Here is a 19,773-nt window from a genome sequence, read left to right on the forward strand (position 1 = left end):
GTTCCCAAACTGGTTGTGCTGGGAAGCTGCCTCTGGGGACGGGTGCGGTGCCCCGCAGAGGGTCTCCAATCGAGGAGCTGTAAAGTTCGCGTGCAAGCAGCACGAGAACTGCTCAAACAAGGCTGAAGAACACGAAAATCAGGCAGAGAAAAAGAAGCATGCTTTCCCCTTACCTATTGCCTCTGCTCAAACGCCGGGCAGTGCCTTTAGGGAGCCCGGGCATTTGGAGCCACCGGGCAGAGGACTTTGGGCACATGCACCCGGAGCCCGGCAAAAGCCATCTTCTCCCTGCCTCTTAGCACGGTGCAAGCCTCCAGCAGCTCAGCTCTCCAGCTGCAAACATCTCATTAGACTAATGCATTCAGCACAGGCAGAAAACTCGATTTACCATAGCTACAGCAATGAATTTCCATTACGATGACAGCTTCAACCACATCATGTCCGGAAAACCAGCCAACCACTGCCTTTTAAAGAACACACACATTTTACACGCAGAAAACGAGGGCCCGTGTGCCGTGTCTCCTTTCTCTTCCCGGCTAAACGGAGGAAAAATTGCCATGTCTGCCTAGTTCAGAGCTCCACGACCCAAAAGGTAAAGGCAGCCGGACTTTTTTTTTTTTTATTCCCCCACATAGCAGCAGCTTTCGCAGCAGCGTGCGGTGCGGTGCACCGAGCCGAGCGGGTGCTTGCAACATTTCTACATTTTACCTACCCCTCCTCTGTTGCCATAGAAACCTGCCTGTATCATCGTCCCTTTGTCCCGATCCTGCAGCAATGTGGCCCGATACCGAGCTAACGTGAGGGGCAGGACCGGGCGCTCCAGTTTCGGATAAATGAGACGCCAACAGGGGCAGCGGCGCTCGGGACCTTTGTGCCGGCAACCCCAGGAGTGCCTGGGTACTGCAGTGCCCACACTCACACATCTGCACGCACGTACACGGAGCCTGGAGCCCACAGATATATCTTACAGGTATGGCCAGGCGATGATATTCATGCTACTTGGAGGTATCGGTCACCACAGCCGTGCCGTGGCACTCGGGCAGGATGCGGGACTGGTTTTGCCCTGCATTTCCAGCTGCTCGCCTTTTCCTTATCTATCGTACCACCAGCAGCTCTCACTCCTCCCCCCCCAGTATAACACACATAATAAATAATGCTCATAATAATCCCGTCGCGCTCCATTGACCGTGCTAGATGAGATTGTGCCAGCGAAGGGGCCTGTCCCACAGCTCCCCGCTGCCCTCTTCACACGCTCACAGGTACCGGTACCCAGAATTTATTGCAAGCCAAAACGTGCTCCTCACCTCGCTTCATTCCCACTCCTCTGAATGTTTCCTCGGGCGGCCTGGCAGCCGTGGTCCCTGCTCACTGGTTCTGTGCTAGCCTGGCTTCGCTGGTTTTAGGGGAGCTACAGGTGACCCAGCACCACAGATGATGGGGCGAGGAAGCAGATGAGGAAGGAGAAGAGGAAAAGCAAGGCACCACAGCTCCTGGACCCTTCCCACCAGCATCAGCCGAGCCTTTGGTGCTGGAGCCATCCCCAGCTGCAGGGAGGAGGGCATCCATCCACCTGCGGGATGGCCGGGTGCTTGGCTCTCTCTTGAAAGAGGAAAGCTCTGTACCCCTAAAGAAGCACTCAGCTCAGCCTTCATCCTGGCAAAGCCCTATGATTCCCCTTTCTCCTTCTTCTCTTCAATTGAAAAAATCAGGGCCAGTGGGCCAGCACTCACAGATTCCGCCATACGAATAAAATGGAAGGTGGCTGTCTGTCAACCCACGCAAACCTCAGTTAACAGGGTAAACGGGGAAAAGACTGGCTAAAACAAATAAATAAATAAAAAGGTAATGATGCCAGGATCTTTTAAAAAGCCTGTCTTCTCTTTTAAACTGCTCAAGATTTTGACCGTGACACTCTTAGCCATCCCTGTCGCTTCCCATCTCCTCAGCAGACACAGTGCTGCTGTGGCTCGTCGCGCCCAGCGCTGCTATTCGTGTCACACGATGTTACCAGTGCAGCTTCTTGCAGAAAATCTGACATTAATACAGTGCAATGCAACAGCAAAGTGCTGGGGAAGGGATCAGGATTTTATATATTTATTATATTTATTTTGTTACTGTTGTTTTTAATACCGCACATGAGTTTGCAGTCCTCAAAACGCATCCCCACTGAGCGCAGAGCAAGTTTTGCTCCGTTATGGATGGCAGGGTTCATAAGATTGGGCTCTTTGTAGGGCTTATGTGATGGTAAAAGTTTAAATTGAAGAGTTTTGAATTTGGGTTTAAGACAAACAGCTGGTCTGTAGGGCAGCACAACTTCCAGGAGCAAGGGAGGATGGGACGGAGTTGGAGGGATGGTTCAAACCCTTTAAATCTGAGATGGTTTTCACATCTGTTAAGAAAAGAAATGGAAAAACAACAAAAACAACAACAACAAATACAAACTTGGGCTCCCTTCTTCACTGCATCCTCCATTCCCATCCGTACTCAACTGAGGGGCAGCCTCAGGTGCCCATCACCATCCACACAGGAATAAGGAGGGGAACAGGGATGGGAACAGCGCTGATCCCACCGAGGGCTGAGCAGGTGCCGGATCCTGACTGCACACCATCCTCTTCCTCCAGCTGCATCCCCCTGCCAGGCAGGAGCACACCAAACCTCCGTCCCGGGCAGGAAAAGCACCGCCGACGTTAATAACCTCCCACAGACTGTCATTTTATTTCAAGCATCACCCTGTAATTTAAACGATTTGATTCTTGAAACAATTACATTCAATTACCTGCGGATTTCCATGAAATCAGAAAGCATTCAGGTTAAGTGAGAAAGGAAATTAAATATCCCAAAACAGCCCCAGCGTGCGCAGCCCTGCCTGGTACGTGGGCACGAGATGAGCGAGGTGGGGGCCCGGAGCGTTTCTTGCTGCCATCAGCAGATGTTTGACCGTGAGGGTGACATTGGTGACATCCAGCCCCTGGGTGACCGCTGCACAAGGGTCTTTCAGGGCTGCTGCCTGCCTGGGTTATGCCCCGTATGTGATTTTCCCTGCATCTTTATTAGGCAGTTCAGTTTAACGAGGTTTTTACCCGTAAATCTTTCCGGATGCCGAATTAATCATGCAATAGCCACCCCTACCCTTCTCCAACCCCCACCCCCCCCATGCTCGGAGAGATACAGTTGGTTAAGGTACGATGCGATCTGGTCTAAGGCAATGAATTTAAACAATCACCTTAATTACAAAAGCACCAGCATCTTTCAAGAAAACAGGTCTCCAGGGAGGGCATCCTCTGATAAGTCATCTCTGATAAACCCTTTGGATGCATGGAGCTGGGGGGGAGGCAAAGGGATATGCCTCCTGCCCACCACCTGCCCCCGCTGCGGGGGGACCACAGCACCCCACAAATGGCACTTGGGGAGCAAGGCTGAGCTGCAGATGAATCCCAAGCACCAGCATGCCTCAAAGAGGCAAGGGGCAGCTCCCAAAAACCATTTCCCATCCCATGCCCCTCCCCGCAGCACCTTCTTCTTGCCACTTCGCCCCTGGCTTCAGGACACGGTTATTTCCCAAATCACTAAACGTCAGGTGCGGCTTTGTAATTTGCCTGGTTCTTTATTACACTTATTGATTTTAAAATATTTTAACAGCTCGTTTATTGCTGTGTTAAAGAGCTCAGAAAGGCAATAAAGTCACACGGCATCCTTAGCAATAAAAGAAATAATCCTTTAGATCTGCAGAAATCACGTCTTCTCCCTTCCCTTCTAAGCTTATATTTGGCAAAAACCAGGACTGACAGCACCCAAAAAGTTGAGTGCCTGGACAAAATTACCCACAGCTGAAGCAGGCAGGTGCAATAAGCTGCAATAACCATAGCCAGAGCTGGAGCACCAACACAGCCTGCTGCAGCTAAGGAAGAAAGGGCCCCTTTCTTGCCTCTAGATTAAGGGCCATAACACAAATGGTCATTGTTGATGTATTTATTTACACAGCAGACTTCCAATGGACCACATATCTGCCTGTCCAGTGCTAGCAGTGATGCTCAAACCCCAATGCACCTGCAGGTGCTGCACAAGAAGGTCACGCATTCACTGCCCTGTCAATGCAAGTGTTTCCAAATCTGTTCCCTGCAGAACACATGCAATGCTGCAGCATGGCACAGCACAGGGTCTTTGCTCAGCAAAAGCCGAGCAGATGCTGGGAAGAGCATCTTGCTCCAGAAACGCTGAAGCGATGGCAATTACTGCATCACTCTCTGTGTGAAGATCAAGGAAGCGTTGGGATTATTTTTTGCATGACTTTCCGTTGCTAATTATATTAGCCATGCCTGACAAGGATAAGGCATTGAAAAGCTGAATTAGAAACTCTTCACCGAGTACGCATCAGAATTGTTATTTGTGAGGCAACACACTGAAACGTCAGCTTTTTGTTGTAAGAACCATAGTGAGGCACAGAGAGAGCCATCCCATCAGGGGAGCACAGGATGGAGAGAAAGAAAGTTCAAAGAAAAAACAGAAGAAAGGCTGGGATGGCCACCTGGAGAGTGCTGGGGTTTGCAGAGCTGCCCAGGGAGCCCCAGCCCCAGGCTCCCTCCTTACCGCAGCTCCTACCACGCACCTGCAGCATCCCACGGGCTCACATGCTGCTTCTGCAGTGAAAACCCGGTCATTCTTCTACCACTGTGGAAAACAAAACAATTTAAATTGCACTAGGGCAAAACATTCCTTTCTGAGGCAGCATTTCCCAAATGGGGATTTCTCTTATTCTGGGAAATTCCCAGGATCTGATTAACCAGCATCTTAGCTCAAAATTTTGGCTGTTGTATAGTGAGGGACTGAGAGCCAGGAGGTGGTGCATTATGACACGTGAAAGGAATCTATTTTAATAAATGTCATGATAAGCAAAAAAATCAATGGCTAGTTCAGTGAAATGATAACAGAAGCAACAACCTCAACATCTCATTTTCCGAGGACCTTTCTCCAATAACTCATCTCCAATAGCATAAATGGACAGAAATAAAATGACTGTGTCTGGGCAGTAGTTAAAAAGCAAAATACTCCAGATTTCCTTTTTTTTCCACTAGGGTTAGTCTCATGTCTCGCAGTCATTTACCAACTTAGGGCCTCTCCAGGGCATGTCAGCCACCAGACACCCACATCCATGCTGGCAGATCCCCGATCCCCTCTCCTCTCTCGTGCAAGGAGCCTCCTGATTTTGTTCCTGGGTGGTGAGGAGGATCACGCCCAGCCCTGGTTTCGCAGTACAGATGCCCAGAAGAGAAGCAGTGGCCAGGTGCCAAGCCCTGCTGTGGACCCTTCCCCATTTCCTCCCTCAGGCACTGGAAGGTGACCAGGGAAGTAGGCAATGTTCTCAGCCCCCAGATTTGGCACCCTGAGAGCACCTGAACATGGAGACCATGGAGGAAGTAGCACTGCAGGTATAGGACAGGCAGGGCACACCACACCTGGAGGGAGCAGACACCAAGCCAGCCTTTAATACCAAGAGATCCAGCCCCAAAAACGTGTCCTGGCACCATTCATGACTACAGCAGGCAGGAGACAGGGCTGGGCAGCGGGCACAGCGACACAGGAGCATGTCTTCCCCACGCTGACCACTTGCTCACATGCCTGAGGCGAGGTTTAGGGGCGCCATTTTGTGCGGGGGCGCCATCTTGTGCGCCAGGCCCTGCAGTCCCAGCACCTACCTGCAGTCACCACCTGCCAAAAAGTCCAGGGCCGCCAGCTTTGGTTTCTTGCCACAGCTGAAAAAAGCTGTAAAAATACATGCCTCCACATAAGACACGTTTGCATACTCATTTTTCTTAATTCAATAGAAAAAAAAAAAAAAAAAAAAAGAATAAAATCAGTCACCATCCAAATTCACTGTAATTATCTCTTTTTTTTTTCTCTTGGCAAGCGCTATTTTTAGTCTATATGCATGCATAGTCATACTATAGTATAGCTATTTTTTAAATTACATATGCCAGCATAGTTTATAGATTTTAATTAGCCGGGGAGTTGGATAGCCATCGTCAGTCAGGAGCTGTATGTTGTTTGCATACAAACTCAGTAGAGAAACTCCCCACACAGCATCTGCTGGTACCACCAAGGATGGGAAGAGCCTCTCTGGTAGTCAAAATTTGGCACAGACTGACGCCTGTCAAATGACAGGACTACCACGCAAGGCAGCCTGGCTTGGGAACTCGATCCATGCTTGCTGCACTCAGCAAAACCCAGCACGAGGAGGAGAAATCGGTGCTAGGGCAGGGATGCCAACTACCCTAGGCATCAGGTTTGGTTTCTAGTTGGTCTGCATGTGGAATAAAAAGGGACAAAGTCACAGCATCACAGGAGGGCTGAGGTGGGCAGGGACATCCAGAGGCCACCTGCTCCAACCCCTGCTCAAGCAGGGACACCCAGAGCTGCTTGCCCAGGACCATGTCCAGGGGACTTTTGAGGGTCTCCAAGGAAGAGACTCCACAACCATGCAGAACTTTTCTTTAAACCAGCAAACAAAAGATCAAGAACAACAACAACAAAACCACACTATCAGTGACCAGAAAAACATCAAAGCCCATTTTATCCCTCATTAACCTCTGAGGATAATCTATATATCTGGATTTTATTTTCCTGGTAGCAGTGGAAGTACTTTAGTGCGGTTTTAGTACTTCATGCACCACAACGTTGCAGGAAATCAGGAATCGCCAGACAGGCTCTGCTGTCCTTCACCCATGTATAGTTCTGCAAAGACTTGTCAGTTCCTGTCACAGGGAGGCAATTATTTGACCTAGCAAAGCAGGTTCGAGCTTTGCAAGAGGCCTCTGTTCAATGCCAGAGAAGGGACAAATTTTCTTTCCAGCTGGGGAATAGCTGCCAACAGCAGAAGAAAAGAGAGCAGAATCAAAGCGTGCTTCACAGCAGTTATCAGAGCTAGTCAATTAATTGCTCAGAAGTTAAACTTCAGAAATCACATTATAGTTATAATAAAACTAATCTAATTTCAGTGGTGATGTTTTTGAAATAAAAGGTTTGATTTTCGGGTTTTCGCTACGTTTCCCCACCTCTGCTATTTTGACACTTCCATCACTTTTCAGGCTGGCATGATACGCATACCAACAAGCCTCGCCTGTGCCTAACAAGCCGAATTATTTTATCACTGCCTAGCCTAAAACCTCACATCTACAGAGACCTGGATAACAAAGGCTGGTGTCAGCCCCTGTGTTGGTGCTGTTGTAATATTTAACACTTAGCACTTACATGGAGATTCAAAGCAATGCGATGTTTAATTGCTGTCATTCCTGCAAGTCTCCCAGGCTCACATTTGACCAAGGGGGCTGTGCTTCCCTTTTAAGAGATGCCGGGGTTTGAACAACACAGCTCTATTTTTTTGTTTTAATTGGCTTTTAGCAGCCAGCACGGACACTGCTGTGCTGGGTAGGGCTCGCTGGGTAGCACGTGGGCAGCTCTCTGACCTGCAGCTGCTGGTGTGGATGCCCTGGTGATGTCTCATGGACTTTGTTCGAGGCATCTCCACCAAGGTCCTTCTAAAGGAGAAGGACAGAGAGGCACCAGGCAGGGCTGGCTGCTCCAGCAGGGGAGATGGATGCCTCGCGCCCTGCCACAACGCTGAGATATGGGCCAGATGCGTTAAAGGCAGTTTTTTGCCGGCAAAGGAAGAGCCTGTGTAGAGAAGTCTCTGTATTTTAAATCACCAGTAATTTTTAGCATTCATACTATATATTAAATGTGAATTTGAATGTAAAATATAATGGGGCAGCTTTTCATCATTTGAATGAACCATTCAGTCCCTGCTGCAAAGGAGAAGGAAAAGAAGAGATCAAACCAACCTAACAAATCTACATCAGGAGGGAACCATAAAAAGATACAACCAGATAAAACCTTACATAAGGAAGTTAACTGCGAAGAGTAAATCTTCATAACTTCAGGAAGAAGCACCTGCGCCCAGCAGTCACTTCTGCCACGTGACATTTAAAGAGGAGCTAAAGACATAAATGAGGTTGTTCGAATCGTCTCACGACAGGAGCAGGGTGACGGGAAGCTGCTGCCTGTGTGTTCTGCACAGGACTAAGAGCAGAGCAGGTTCTTGTGCATCTGAATTCATTTGGAGGGACAACACAGCCAGGCAACTCAAGCAGATCAATCCTCCAAGTGCAAAACGAAGCAAGGACTATCACATTTCATCTTTTCATTTCAGGCAACCCAACTGATTGTCACCTGGGCCTCGGAATCTTGCCACCCTGCCATGGGCAGCATCTATTTTACAGCCATTATAGCCTAATCTCATCTAATGTGATTTACACATAATAATTAATGGAGCTTCAGCTGTAAGGAAATTGGTCATTCAATTTGGGTTTAATTTACTGCACATGCATATATTAGGAAGCACGAATTCTGTAGCTGTGATCACGGCACGGAGAAATGATCATGTGCTGTGAAGGAAAAAACAAAACACCCAATAACCAATATGCTGCTGGCCTTCCACTCTCCTGAAGCACCTCGGTGGGAGGATGGCATACAAATAAATCCAGGCATCTCGGCATTTGGAAATACAAGGAAAACATTCCCGTTGCTATTGCTATCCTATTTCCCAGCTGTGGGAAACATCAGACTGGCATTAAGTGATGATTGTCTCATTCTGATCCCTGTCTACATTTGGTCTGTGTGTCCACCAAAGAGCCTGGGATGGAGAAGTACAACCATCAAGGCTCAGCAATACCAAAAGTATTATTTGATAACAAATACTGGATAAACCCTTACACTTTTCCAATGGGAGGAAAAGAAATATCACAAAGATGTAGATCTCACAGCTCAACTGTCCCTAGATTGCCCTTACAGTCAGTGCTCTGCCTTGTCTGCCTTCAGCAGAACACCAGCTCAGGGGTTCCCACACCTGTGACCCAAACCATTAAACCTGTGGTACCCATTTCATCCAATATTTAACATCAGCATTAGATGTAAACAAAGTTTTCTGTTCCCAACTGTGATCATACCAACAAATTCCCAGAAGTCACCGCTTTGTGGGTCATATTGATTCTTCAGGGTGAAAATAAAATATAACTCCTGAAAATTTACCTTTTACATGTTTTTGTTGTTGTTGTTGTGTTTTTTTTTTTTTTAAGGTTTTCTCTCCAGAACATATAAACATCTCCAGCTTTGTCTGCAAAGCTATTTACATTGCTTGCATGAAAAGGAAAGCACTCAACTTACTTCAAAATGAAGGTGGATGAATTAAAAACAATTTCTCAAGGTCGTCCATGAAGTCTCCTTTGTACCATTAAATCCTATGTAGGCGATGTAACTTCCCTGTTTAATTCTTAAAGCATACATGTGGAAGGGTTATACACACTGAGAAGTTGAAAGTGCTTCTTGATTCAACACACATTAAGTAGAGTGTATGTAATTTGGCTTAAAAATATTATAATTAGCCTTACAATCTATTATGCTAATTAGATTTATTATAAGTTTCATTGCTGGTTAACTGTTCCACTATTTGACTGAGTGACAAAGCTAAATGACTTTGGCAGAAAATTATTTCTACCAACTAAATAGCTTCTGTGGGGGCTCAAGTTGCATGTTAAAATAACTTTACACACTGATATGAAATAAACTGCAAGCCATGAAAGTCACACAGATGTGCAATGGGAACGATTTTGGTATTATATCTAGAGTTCAATACCAAGCAGGAATCACCCAAAGATATCTCATGCACGTGTTTGTTTCCCAACTTGCCAAGGTCCCAACATAACACTGGCAATAAAGCAGATGCTTAAATTACTAAATAAAAAGGAATTTAAGCATACACTCAACTTCCAATATAGGTTTTATTTTTAAATAATCCTATAGTCATTCCTATCTTATAAAGGGTTTCCTTCAGTAGTCTTTAAACGAATAGTCAGCAAGGAGTTTGGGAAAAAAATAGGCATAAAAATAGAAGAAAATGTTAGTTTTGAGCAAACAATAGTTTAAAACGGAAGAAACAGATAAAGGAAACCTCCGTCTATGCCTTCCTCGTCCAGAAAGGGGGAAAACAAACCCAAACCTGCAGCTAAAAACAAACTAGGTGTCAACTGGAACAATCCCAATGTTTCCTGAAGAAATTTATGCCCCTGCTTCCCCCTGCTGGAGGAAGAGCTGGAATTACTGGAATTATGCAATTTTGAATAGAAGCATCTTTTCTTCTTGTACACCTTAAAGATTTTTTCCCTCCAGTTACGAGACATTTGCAATTTTGAAAGCATTTACCACATTTTTGCATGACCATAACTTTCTAGTCATCGTGCAGCAGACTAGCAAAAGCATCAACCAACCACTGACAACATTCTGGGAGGTGGGACCATTACAAAACAAAAATCTTTGAAAATCTATTCCTTTTATTTACACATATCTACTTCAGATGTATCCCGTTATTTCGAGAAGCGGCATTGACCTACCCTAGATGTATTTCACAGTACTTATATTTGCCAACCACAAGTTACCACTGCATCCCATATCAGTGTTTAAGCGAGGCCAGAAGCAGCAGGGCCAGCTGTGCTGCATCACCCACCTGCCTCCTGCAGCCAAATCCAAGCACAGACCTAGGGAAATGGTTTCTGAGAGCCTGGAAGTGATTTGCAGCATCTCGGCCCAGCTGGATGGTCCAGCTGCATGGGTACCTGCTCCAATCTCCAACAGAAAGCAAAAAAAAAATGGAGTGTGACAGCAGAAGGGAGAAAGCAAGCCTGTTTACACAGAAATAAAAGTAGGTACTTCTAAATTATGCATAGGACACTAGTGCACAGGGGTGCAGCAGCAGAAATTTTATTTCTACTGCTTTTTTAACTTTACTCTTCAAGTTACTAGTCCAGAGTTTCAGAAGAGCGTAAAAATTTGTTCAATTCATTCCTAAATCCTCTCAAAAAGCAAGACAGACAACAGTAAATGCAAAACATTGCTTCTTCCTGCTAAAAGTTTTACCTATACCAGTAACTTATTCAAGAGAGAGTTACTCAATCTTTGATTAACAAACGAAATTGTTAGTCAAAACTTGTTATTAATAGTCAGACCACACGAGGGACCAACTAACAACGCAGTAACATAACACTTGGAGCTGTGCATCTGCAGTGGGCATTTATATCCGCATGAAGCTCTTAAATACCTCCTCACACCCCTCTTAGAAGATGATGCAAACTGATGCACAGCCATAGAGTTAATACTTTTAGGAGAGAAAGCACCAGCCTGCCTTCACGTTATGAACTAGATTTCCAATACCACTGCGCTTCCTTTCCTTGCATCTTCTATTAAGTTACCTTGGCTATGCAGCAGGCCCACATTTGGAGTATTAGATTTAGCCTTTGTTAGTTCAATAATTATCCATGGTTTTCAGACTTCCAGTGTAATCCCAGCTGTCAGCTTTAATCTTTAAGAAGAAAATAATTCACTGTACAGACCAGAGACTTTTTTTTTTTAAACGACTTCAATGCATTCATCTCTTGCAAGTATACAGCTTGACTTCTAATAGTAAAATTTAGGAACCAGTAGTCAGAACACCCGCCTCCTCCCATGCTGTTATCAGTGTTCTGTTATCAGTTTTGACTCCTAACTATAATCACTCTCCAATTTTTAACCACTTCAAATTTGCTACGAGTTGTTCTGGCAGAACAATGCAAGTTTTACATTCATTTTGCATACTTGATAACAGCGAGCCTAACACCTCTTTCTCAAGCATTTCTCTCATCAGTGTAATATTTGGCTAGAAAGACTTTCAAATACACCTAGTGTTGTTTTTGTTATGTTTTTAATTCTTTACTGCATTTTGCAAATGAAAAATGGAGTTAAAGGTGTCAAGTGTATAAGCTGTTTAATTTAAACCTGGTCTCCATACTTTATTTTCACCATCTGACACTGCTCATGTTTTCTGATGTTTTACAAGTTTTTCCTGCATGATATGCACTTCAGAAGTACTTTGAAAAATACCATAATCTCATTTAGAACATTTTCAAATTTTATTTGCAACTACTGCAATTACAAAGAATATATCAATGTAAATTTGCATTTAAAGTGACATCCCTTTTTAATAAACAAGGTCACAAATTAGTGCACAGCTGATCTGGCTTTGGGTGATTTTCATAGGATGGAAATTTCTCCGCACGACAACTTGCCCCACGTCTTACAGCATCACATTTCCATAGCTGAGAAGAAGAATCTGTCTGTGGATTTTGACAACTCACACAATAAACCAACAGCCTTGATTTTCTCTTCCCTGAACTTATTGCCCAATCAGACTATTTTTTCCAAGCAGGGGTTGGGTAGAATCACTGCCTTGTTTACACACCTGAAGGAGACTGAAAATAGAAAAAGACCTCTAAGAGATGCACATTTACAAATGCAAACAGGCATCAAAATATCCAGTTCATCGGTGGGAATTGAAAACTGATACAAAACGTGCACTCTTTGCACGTTGCATTTTACTTCTTAAAATGTTTCTGATCGTGTCAGGTAGATTCAGATTTAAGAATGCACTTCAGCTTTCAGCATGTACCTTTTACAAAGGTATTTAGCAAAAGCCACTAACTTATCTAACACATGGTCCCAAAGTTGCTTTCAGTCATTTTGTTTATCAAAAGACTCAGATCTTCTGCTGATCTGGTGAAATAAAGGCTTAAAAATGTTTTAAGCCATTACTATTTCCTACGGCAGAGTCAAAAAAGTTTGATTTCCATAATAATCTTGGGCATTAAAAGGCAACAGTTCTAAAAAAGCAGCCCTCCAGAATATATGGAATGTGGCAATGGGTATGAAGTCAATATAGAGTAATCAAGTTAAGTAAAACAGATTTTTAAAGCTATGAATGATGTGAGCAGTATCACAGCAAAATATTGAAAGAATACCACAGAACCAAGTTTGAAAGTTGAGCAGATGTTGTTTCAACCAACAACGATTCATAACGTCGACTATACTGAAATGTCTTCTAAAATAAATTCCTAATGCAGAAAAATTTGTTTAAAGTTGGCTCCTAGCTAATAGTACCTTTTATTTAAATTTGACCCTAAACTGATCAGACGATATATAGCCCACACTTTCAGACATTTATAATAAAAAAGCTTTTATTTTCAATTGAAACAAATGCACCATCCTGCACTTGAAGGCTATAATGAGCCATAAGCATATTCCAAGGTTGTATCAATGGCAACAGATTTGTTTCACCTCCACTGAGAAGTTACATAATGCACTCTTAATTCGTAAAGAAAAATTAAACTCAGCCTTCTCAAAGCTTCTGTACTGTGTTTCTCGATTATTGTACAGTTCCACAGTCAGACCAAGAGTTTGCAGTGTGTGCAGATATTGTAGTCAATTAACAGTATTGTTTAATCATCATCTTCTTCCTCTTCTTCCTCCTCCTCAAAACTGTCTTCAAAGCCCTCGCTGTCTTCCTGGTCCTCATCACCTTCTATTGCCGTATCCCATTGAGGATGATTTTCTGGCACTGGTTTTGCTTCATGAACTTCCAGCTGTAATTGGATGAAGAGAAAGAAAGGAAGAAAAGAGGAGAAAAGAGTTACAAAAAATACACACCCATTTGAGAAAACAAAACAAAACCAAAAAGGACATGCCACACAAAATTGACAGTTAAAATTCTGCTTCCAGAAATATGGCACATTCCCATTAACTAGATATTTTTAGGACTAAGAGAAATTGCATGGCAGAACTCAAGATACAAAGACCGAGCAAATTACACTGCAATTTTAAAAAAAAAAAAAAAAAGAAAATTTAGATTAAAAAATGCACACACTGGAAAGCATCGCAACCTTTAGTCCCATTTAAATCCATCATAAAACCGCTACTCCTGGGATTAGGCAGAACCCACTTGAAAGCCACTCTTTGCAACTATTTTAAAATTAGGACATCTTGAATTCTTGTAGATAACGAGGCTTTGAGGATTTTAGTAGCTATATGAAGGACTTTTTAATATAATACAAAAACACAATACATTCATCACCTTCAATGGTTTAATCCGGTCCAAACCCATATATGAATCTGATCTTAAATAAACTGTGTACTGATAGTTTCCAGGCTTGCCCGGTGCTGGGAATTTCAGCTCTACCTGCAAAAGAGAATTCACTCCATGAGTTCTTACACCTTTGAAACGACATATTAGAACAATTAACCAAGTACTCTAATGAGTAATAAATATAAATATATTATTACTGAATAATATAGATATTATTTTTAAAGTGACCTATATTTGAGAATTCCTATATGATAGAGTATCTGCAGAAATACAAAGAATACCCTAGCACAATACCTTCCAAGAAAGATTAATATTCATAGTCACATTTTTTTTTCCTGATTTAGACCAAAGTAGCTTTACATTTTTTAGCATACAATTTCCTCCTGTTGTATGGTTCCTGACTCTAACCTGTGTGGATTTAGAAGAATATTTGGTCTGCTGAAAGTATTAGTTTACTGTTATTTGAAACTGAACATAAAATTTATTTTGAAAGAACAAAATACATCAAATCTACAGTTTTCAGAAACACAAAGAACACAGCTGAAAGGTTACAGTCTTGGAAAGGCTCAAATGAGCCAAGGCTAATGTTTTACAGAAAAAGAACACTTAGTATTTCTCACAGGTTTGTATAATTTTAAGAATGATTATTTTGTATGAATACTGGTTTAATCAGCTTTTGATATCAGGAAAAAATTATGATCTGGTGAGGAAGTTGAAAGGCTTAAATTATTTTTTTTTTTTTCCATTATTAACTTTCACAGTTAAAGGCTCTTGCATACTTCTATCAGGACACTAAAATTTGTTTCCCTTTTTAAGAGTCAAGTATGAAAAAAATGAAATTAATTAAATGTATTTGCATACCATAATACACTTTAGGACAGCTTTGCAATAATGAAAAGTAAATTTTTCCACTACTTTACCTCTTCTTTATCTTTTAGTGTACAAACATGATATGGCATACATATTAGCATCTGCTCCTTTCGATCAGCAATATATAACCACCACCATTCTTGTTTTTCCTTTCAAAAAATAAAATGAAATATTAAAAAACAGGAATGTTAAAGCCACAAAGAGATATTTGTACTGTTTACAGCAGTTAATTATGATTCATTGGTCCTTATAATACAGATACAAGGGATTTTTTTTTATATAATTCTTATTTATGTATTAACAAAATAAATAGTATATGCCACGCACTGAAAGAAAACAGGTTATCACAAGTAACTGTTGGCCTCCAAAGGTTTCATTCGTTCATAGCCAGCCCGATTTACTGTATCAACATGGAACCATTCTGAAGAACTGTGTACACTGAGGATTAATGAGCAAGTTCATGCACGTACAACATTCCCCAACTCCATCTAATACTACCTTACGTCCTTTGACAGAAACCCAGCCTGAATGAAAAGGTCGGCATACACAGCAAAGCATGCTGAAAGACAAAGTACTCTTCCCAGTAAACCTGAACCCCTTCCAAATTCCACAGGTGGGAATCAAATACTGTTAATGTATAGAATTTATTAACGCATAGAATTTGAAGATTTTTTTTTTTTGTAAATCTACTGAAATAGTAGACTAAAAAAATGTAGACTAGTCTAAAATCCTAATTGTTCTTTTTCTTCTTGAACACTTCTGAACCAGGGTTTGCTAACCTAAAATTTAAGTAGCGCATGTAAAAAGTCACAAATGCTAAATAACTTTTTTCCTCTTTTAAAGTGACTAGTTGTTATGCTAGTAAGGATTATCACTATCTCACTGGAATATTCACCTAGCAAACTACAGATTTATAACATCAAAACACACACACCAGCATCCAAGAGACCCTGATCAGCACTGTTCAGTCCCACAGCTGAGAAGTACAAAATTAACTCAATGTGTTAACTGCAGTGTATGAAAGTACAAGCAACTGCATCACAGTAAAGCAACAGCATTTCTTCACATTTAGAACAGACACCAAGAACAGAAAACACACCTATTCACATACAATTTAAGGCCAGAATTTGTAGAACCAAAAGTCCTTTTTGCAGCTCCTCCAAGTGATTTTATTTATGAATAACTGTTCCACGTGATTACAAGCCATAAATTGTTTTAACAGAAAATACAATGTCAATCCCAAGGGGGCTCTAGGAATAGAAAGATAAACAGTAGAAGCACTGTGTTCCACAGAAGTACTGAGGAACAAGAACTAAAGAAGGTAGAACCATTACAGACATGGCTACTTCCATTTTGAGCCTGTGAGGCCTCTAACCATAACAGAAAAGATCATCTTCTGTACCAAGATGTTAGTTTTGACGTTGTGTGCTGACTTACTATATGCTGTGTATGTTTCCATCACACTTAATGGCAAGGAATCCTTTTTTTTTTTTTTTTCTCCTTAGAGGAAAGTACAGAACTGTCAACTGAATTTTCACAAAAACTGGTAAAAATAACACCCAACCAAGTGGGGAAAGAAATACCATTCATTACTCTAGTGCTCGAAGAAATCTATAGAGTAAACTCTTTGGAAGTGAAGAACCTGAACGCAAAGTAATTTTTTATAGAAAGGACAACTGTGCAGGAGTGTCATTTTCCGCTCTCTTATTGGGTGGAATTTACAGTTTGTGCCTGTGAGAGTCTGGCAAGCTAACAGGCAAATGGGCAAAGCGCCCTTTAACAGATGGGTGCAAGGTTTGGCATGCCAGGGAACCAGTATGTTCATGAAATTGGAATACCAGGGCTAGTTTCTACCTAAAAATGTCAAAACTACAATCTGTGCAGTTTCTGGATCTACGGTTGCGGAAGCAGAAGATAATTATTTAGGAACCTGCATAGATTAAAGACGCATCACTGGCAGAGTAATCAACTGCCTAAAAACTTTGATGAAAGCACATACTGGTCCTCAGGAGGCAGTCCCAATGAGGCTCAGCAACACTCAAACATCCATAAACCCTGGAAATATAAAGATTAATACAACACTTCATCCGTAACTCTGCATCTCTGAGCTGGCAACAACTGTGATTAAGTATACCATAAATCACAGAGGAAAAAATAAACCAGAGTTTTGTTCTTCAGGTTTTTTCCTTCAGATTCTGCAAATCAACTCTGAATATGCTCCAACTGCAGCTGCATTCAACTTTTGGGAAATCAGTGCAGAGAACAGAAAATTTACAACTACAATACCATGCATTTCCTTCAAATATTTGGTTCGGAGCTGTATTTCCTTTTTTAACCATGGTACCGCATTTTGATTTTATCATCAAATCTATCAACAGCTTTGTTACACACAGCAGCTTATTACTTGGGAGCATAAGCAAAGTCTCTGAAGGAACCTTTGGTGCAGTAAAAAAAAAAAAACAACTAGTAGTTAGCATCCCTGTAGCACAGTGCATAGTATACGCTATTTGAGGTTAAATTGATGACCAAAGCCAGCTGCCTTTGCAGCAACAAGCAACAACTCTGCTGTGCCTCTGACGTGATCTAAGGCAGATACAAGAGCAAAATACCAGTACAACTTTTTCTGTTATACTGGTACACAGTCAGAATTTGTATTGAGAGATGAGAAGTTGCCTAACAATGTCAGGAAAATGCAGCATTACAATAATCTCATACAAAGCTAGATGTCGTGAGGCAGCATGTTCTTCCCCATCTCAGTCACCTCCTTTAATCCAGAAAAGGAAGCATAAGCCTTACTTCTGCTCCCTGTTACTGAAGCCAGCACAATGCAGGAGAAGACACCCTAAATTGCTTCCCTGCTGTCTGATTAGGAAGCTAAAGGGAACCCTCTGAACCACCAGCCCGGAAAGAAAGCATGGCCAAATATTCCTCCTTTCTGGTTCCAATCTGGTCATCTCCCACTGAGCTTTCTCACTTGCTCAGAACACAAAACCCACACTTTGAGAAATGCCATCCTTTTCATGGTTGCATTGTTGTAACGGGTTTTCAGACACCTGCAAACTTGTCAGCAGTTTGCATAAGTAACAACTGATAGAACTTGCAAAGCCAAAGGCTGCTGTAGACACACCCCAACCTACCTACAGTACCGAGACACCCTTCTTAAATGCATCCTCTTCTTCTTTCTCTGATACCTCCTCACAGCTGACCTTATATCTTTAAGCTGTATAGAAAAGACTGCTCCATGATTGGCTTATGCCAGTTCCAGGGAAGGGGTCTTTAGAAAGCAAGACATTTTCAGGTAAAGATTAGCAATTTCTTCAAGTATTAAAATATTTTTGAAGTCCAATATTTACAGGAAAACTATATAAAGAGTGATTATTTTTTATTATATTAATTCTCATGTGTCACAACTATAATGTTTTCTATTACTGACCTCTGGAAAAAAGAGACTGTAAACGGGATGTGTTATCTTCGACTTGGTTTCAAGAAGAGCTCGTTCCTTTCTCTGTATACTTTGCTGCAATTCTTGCCACTCCTGTCAAAGACAAATTTAACCAGTTACTGTGCACTAGCCATCTCTTGACCGAAAGAAGAAAAATTTTAGCCTATGAAAAAGATACCTATGACAAGCTCTTACACTATACTGCACTATGTTTTATAAATGGGAAAGGCACACAAAGATTAAATTATACAGTACAATTAAAAGCTAAAAATATATATTTATATATCAAATAGTAAAGCTAATGAAATCACTAATGTAGGTATTAAAAAAAAAAAAAAAACAGATCTGCAAGATCAGTCTGCAAATTCAGAACTCCCTACTATCGCACCACCTATAAACACTCATCTAATCTGTAAGTGTCTTGATTAAAAGCTTTTTTCCCCACCCAGTCAGAAGATTATTCTCACCCTGTATTGGACTTCCAGCTGCCTCTCTTAAGTCTTCCACTGTGGTGCAGAAGTCATCTGCAACCACAGTGCTTCATTCTCAATTGCAACCTCTTAATCCCCAGTTTCAAATGACTGAGTAATCAACAGTAGAGTTTTCCTATTAAGTACATGTAACAGCTCCTCCAACTACAACATGCTTATAGTATGCATTGTACAGTATACAATAGCTACCGTATATAAAGAACAAAGTTCAAAGGAGAGGCATTATATGTTAATCTGCAGCAGATAGTAATCAAATTAAGCTGAAAGAAACATTGCAATCACTCCCTGAAGTTAAGCTATTTTTCTCTTTTCATTTTTATGCTTTGTCTACATCGCAAAGACCTTTCACTACTCTTTCTAAAACAGACTTGCAATGACAGAGCTCTTATGCCAGAATGAGAGCTGAAAACCTCTGGTGTACCAATATTACTTCTTTATCCTAGTGTTGCCTAGCCTGAGGGGATGCTAGAGGATTAAAATGCATTTTCTCTCAAGCCCAGAGGCAACATTACCCTTCAAGAAAAAGCAAGACTTACAGCTTCATCGTCTTTGTTTTGTTTCTCATCTTGTTCTCTGTCAGAGTCTCTGTCACTTCCATCATCTTTTTCACTTTGAGAGTCCCTGTTTGTTTCTTCTTCTTCAGATTCACTTCCTTTATCAGAGATCTCTTCTTCTTCTTCCTTCGCAACTACTTCCTAGTGAGGGGAAAAAACAACAAAACGACCCACCTCTAACTTAGTTTGTCTGCATTATTGTGGTATGCAACATTTTCAGCACTTGTTTTAAGGTCTCATTTCTTATTTTAACTCTCATTTCCTATTTTGATCTACGCTCTTCCTGTGTGGCGGAGTACATCTACAAAGAAGATCAGTCTTCTTCACTTCACGTCCTAAGAGGAGCAGGGAAGCAATTTTCCTTCTCCATATGGTATCCGTGACACAAATAGGAGAAAAGGGTGTTTGATTCCAGGGATG

General features: G+C 41.9%; 1 protein-coding gene across 1 annotated transcript in view; it reads right to left on the bottom strand.

Moving 5' to 3' along the window:
* Positions 1–12,066: 12,066 nt before the first annotated feature.
* Positions 12,067–19,773, bottom strand: part of SEC63 (SEC63 homolog, protein translocation regulator) — a 53,386-nt gene continuing 45,679 nt past the window's right edge. Inside the window, exons 17-21 of the mRNA XM_084284216.1 lie at positions 19,336–19,494; positions 18,300–18,401; positions 14,917–15,015; positions 13,985–14,089; positions 12,067–13,496 (exon numbers count right to left, since the gene is read on the bottom strand). Coding sequence (XP_084140342.1) covers positions 13,353–13,496; positions 13,985–14,089; positions 14,917–15,015; positions 18,300–18,401; positions 19,336–19,494 — 609 coding nt within the window. The 3' untranslated portion in view covers positions 12,067–13,352. The remainder of the gene's footprint in view (positions 13,497–13,984; positions 14,090–14,916; positions 15,016–18,299; positions 18,402–19,335; positions 19,495–19,773) is intronic.

Source organism: Netta rufina (assembly GCF_964035555.1).
Source record: "Netta rufina genome assembly, chromosome: 3".
Lineage (NCBI taxonomy): Eukaryota > Metazoa > Chordata > Aves > Anseriformes > Anatidae > Netta > Netta rufina.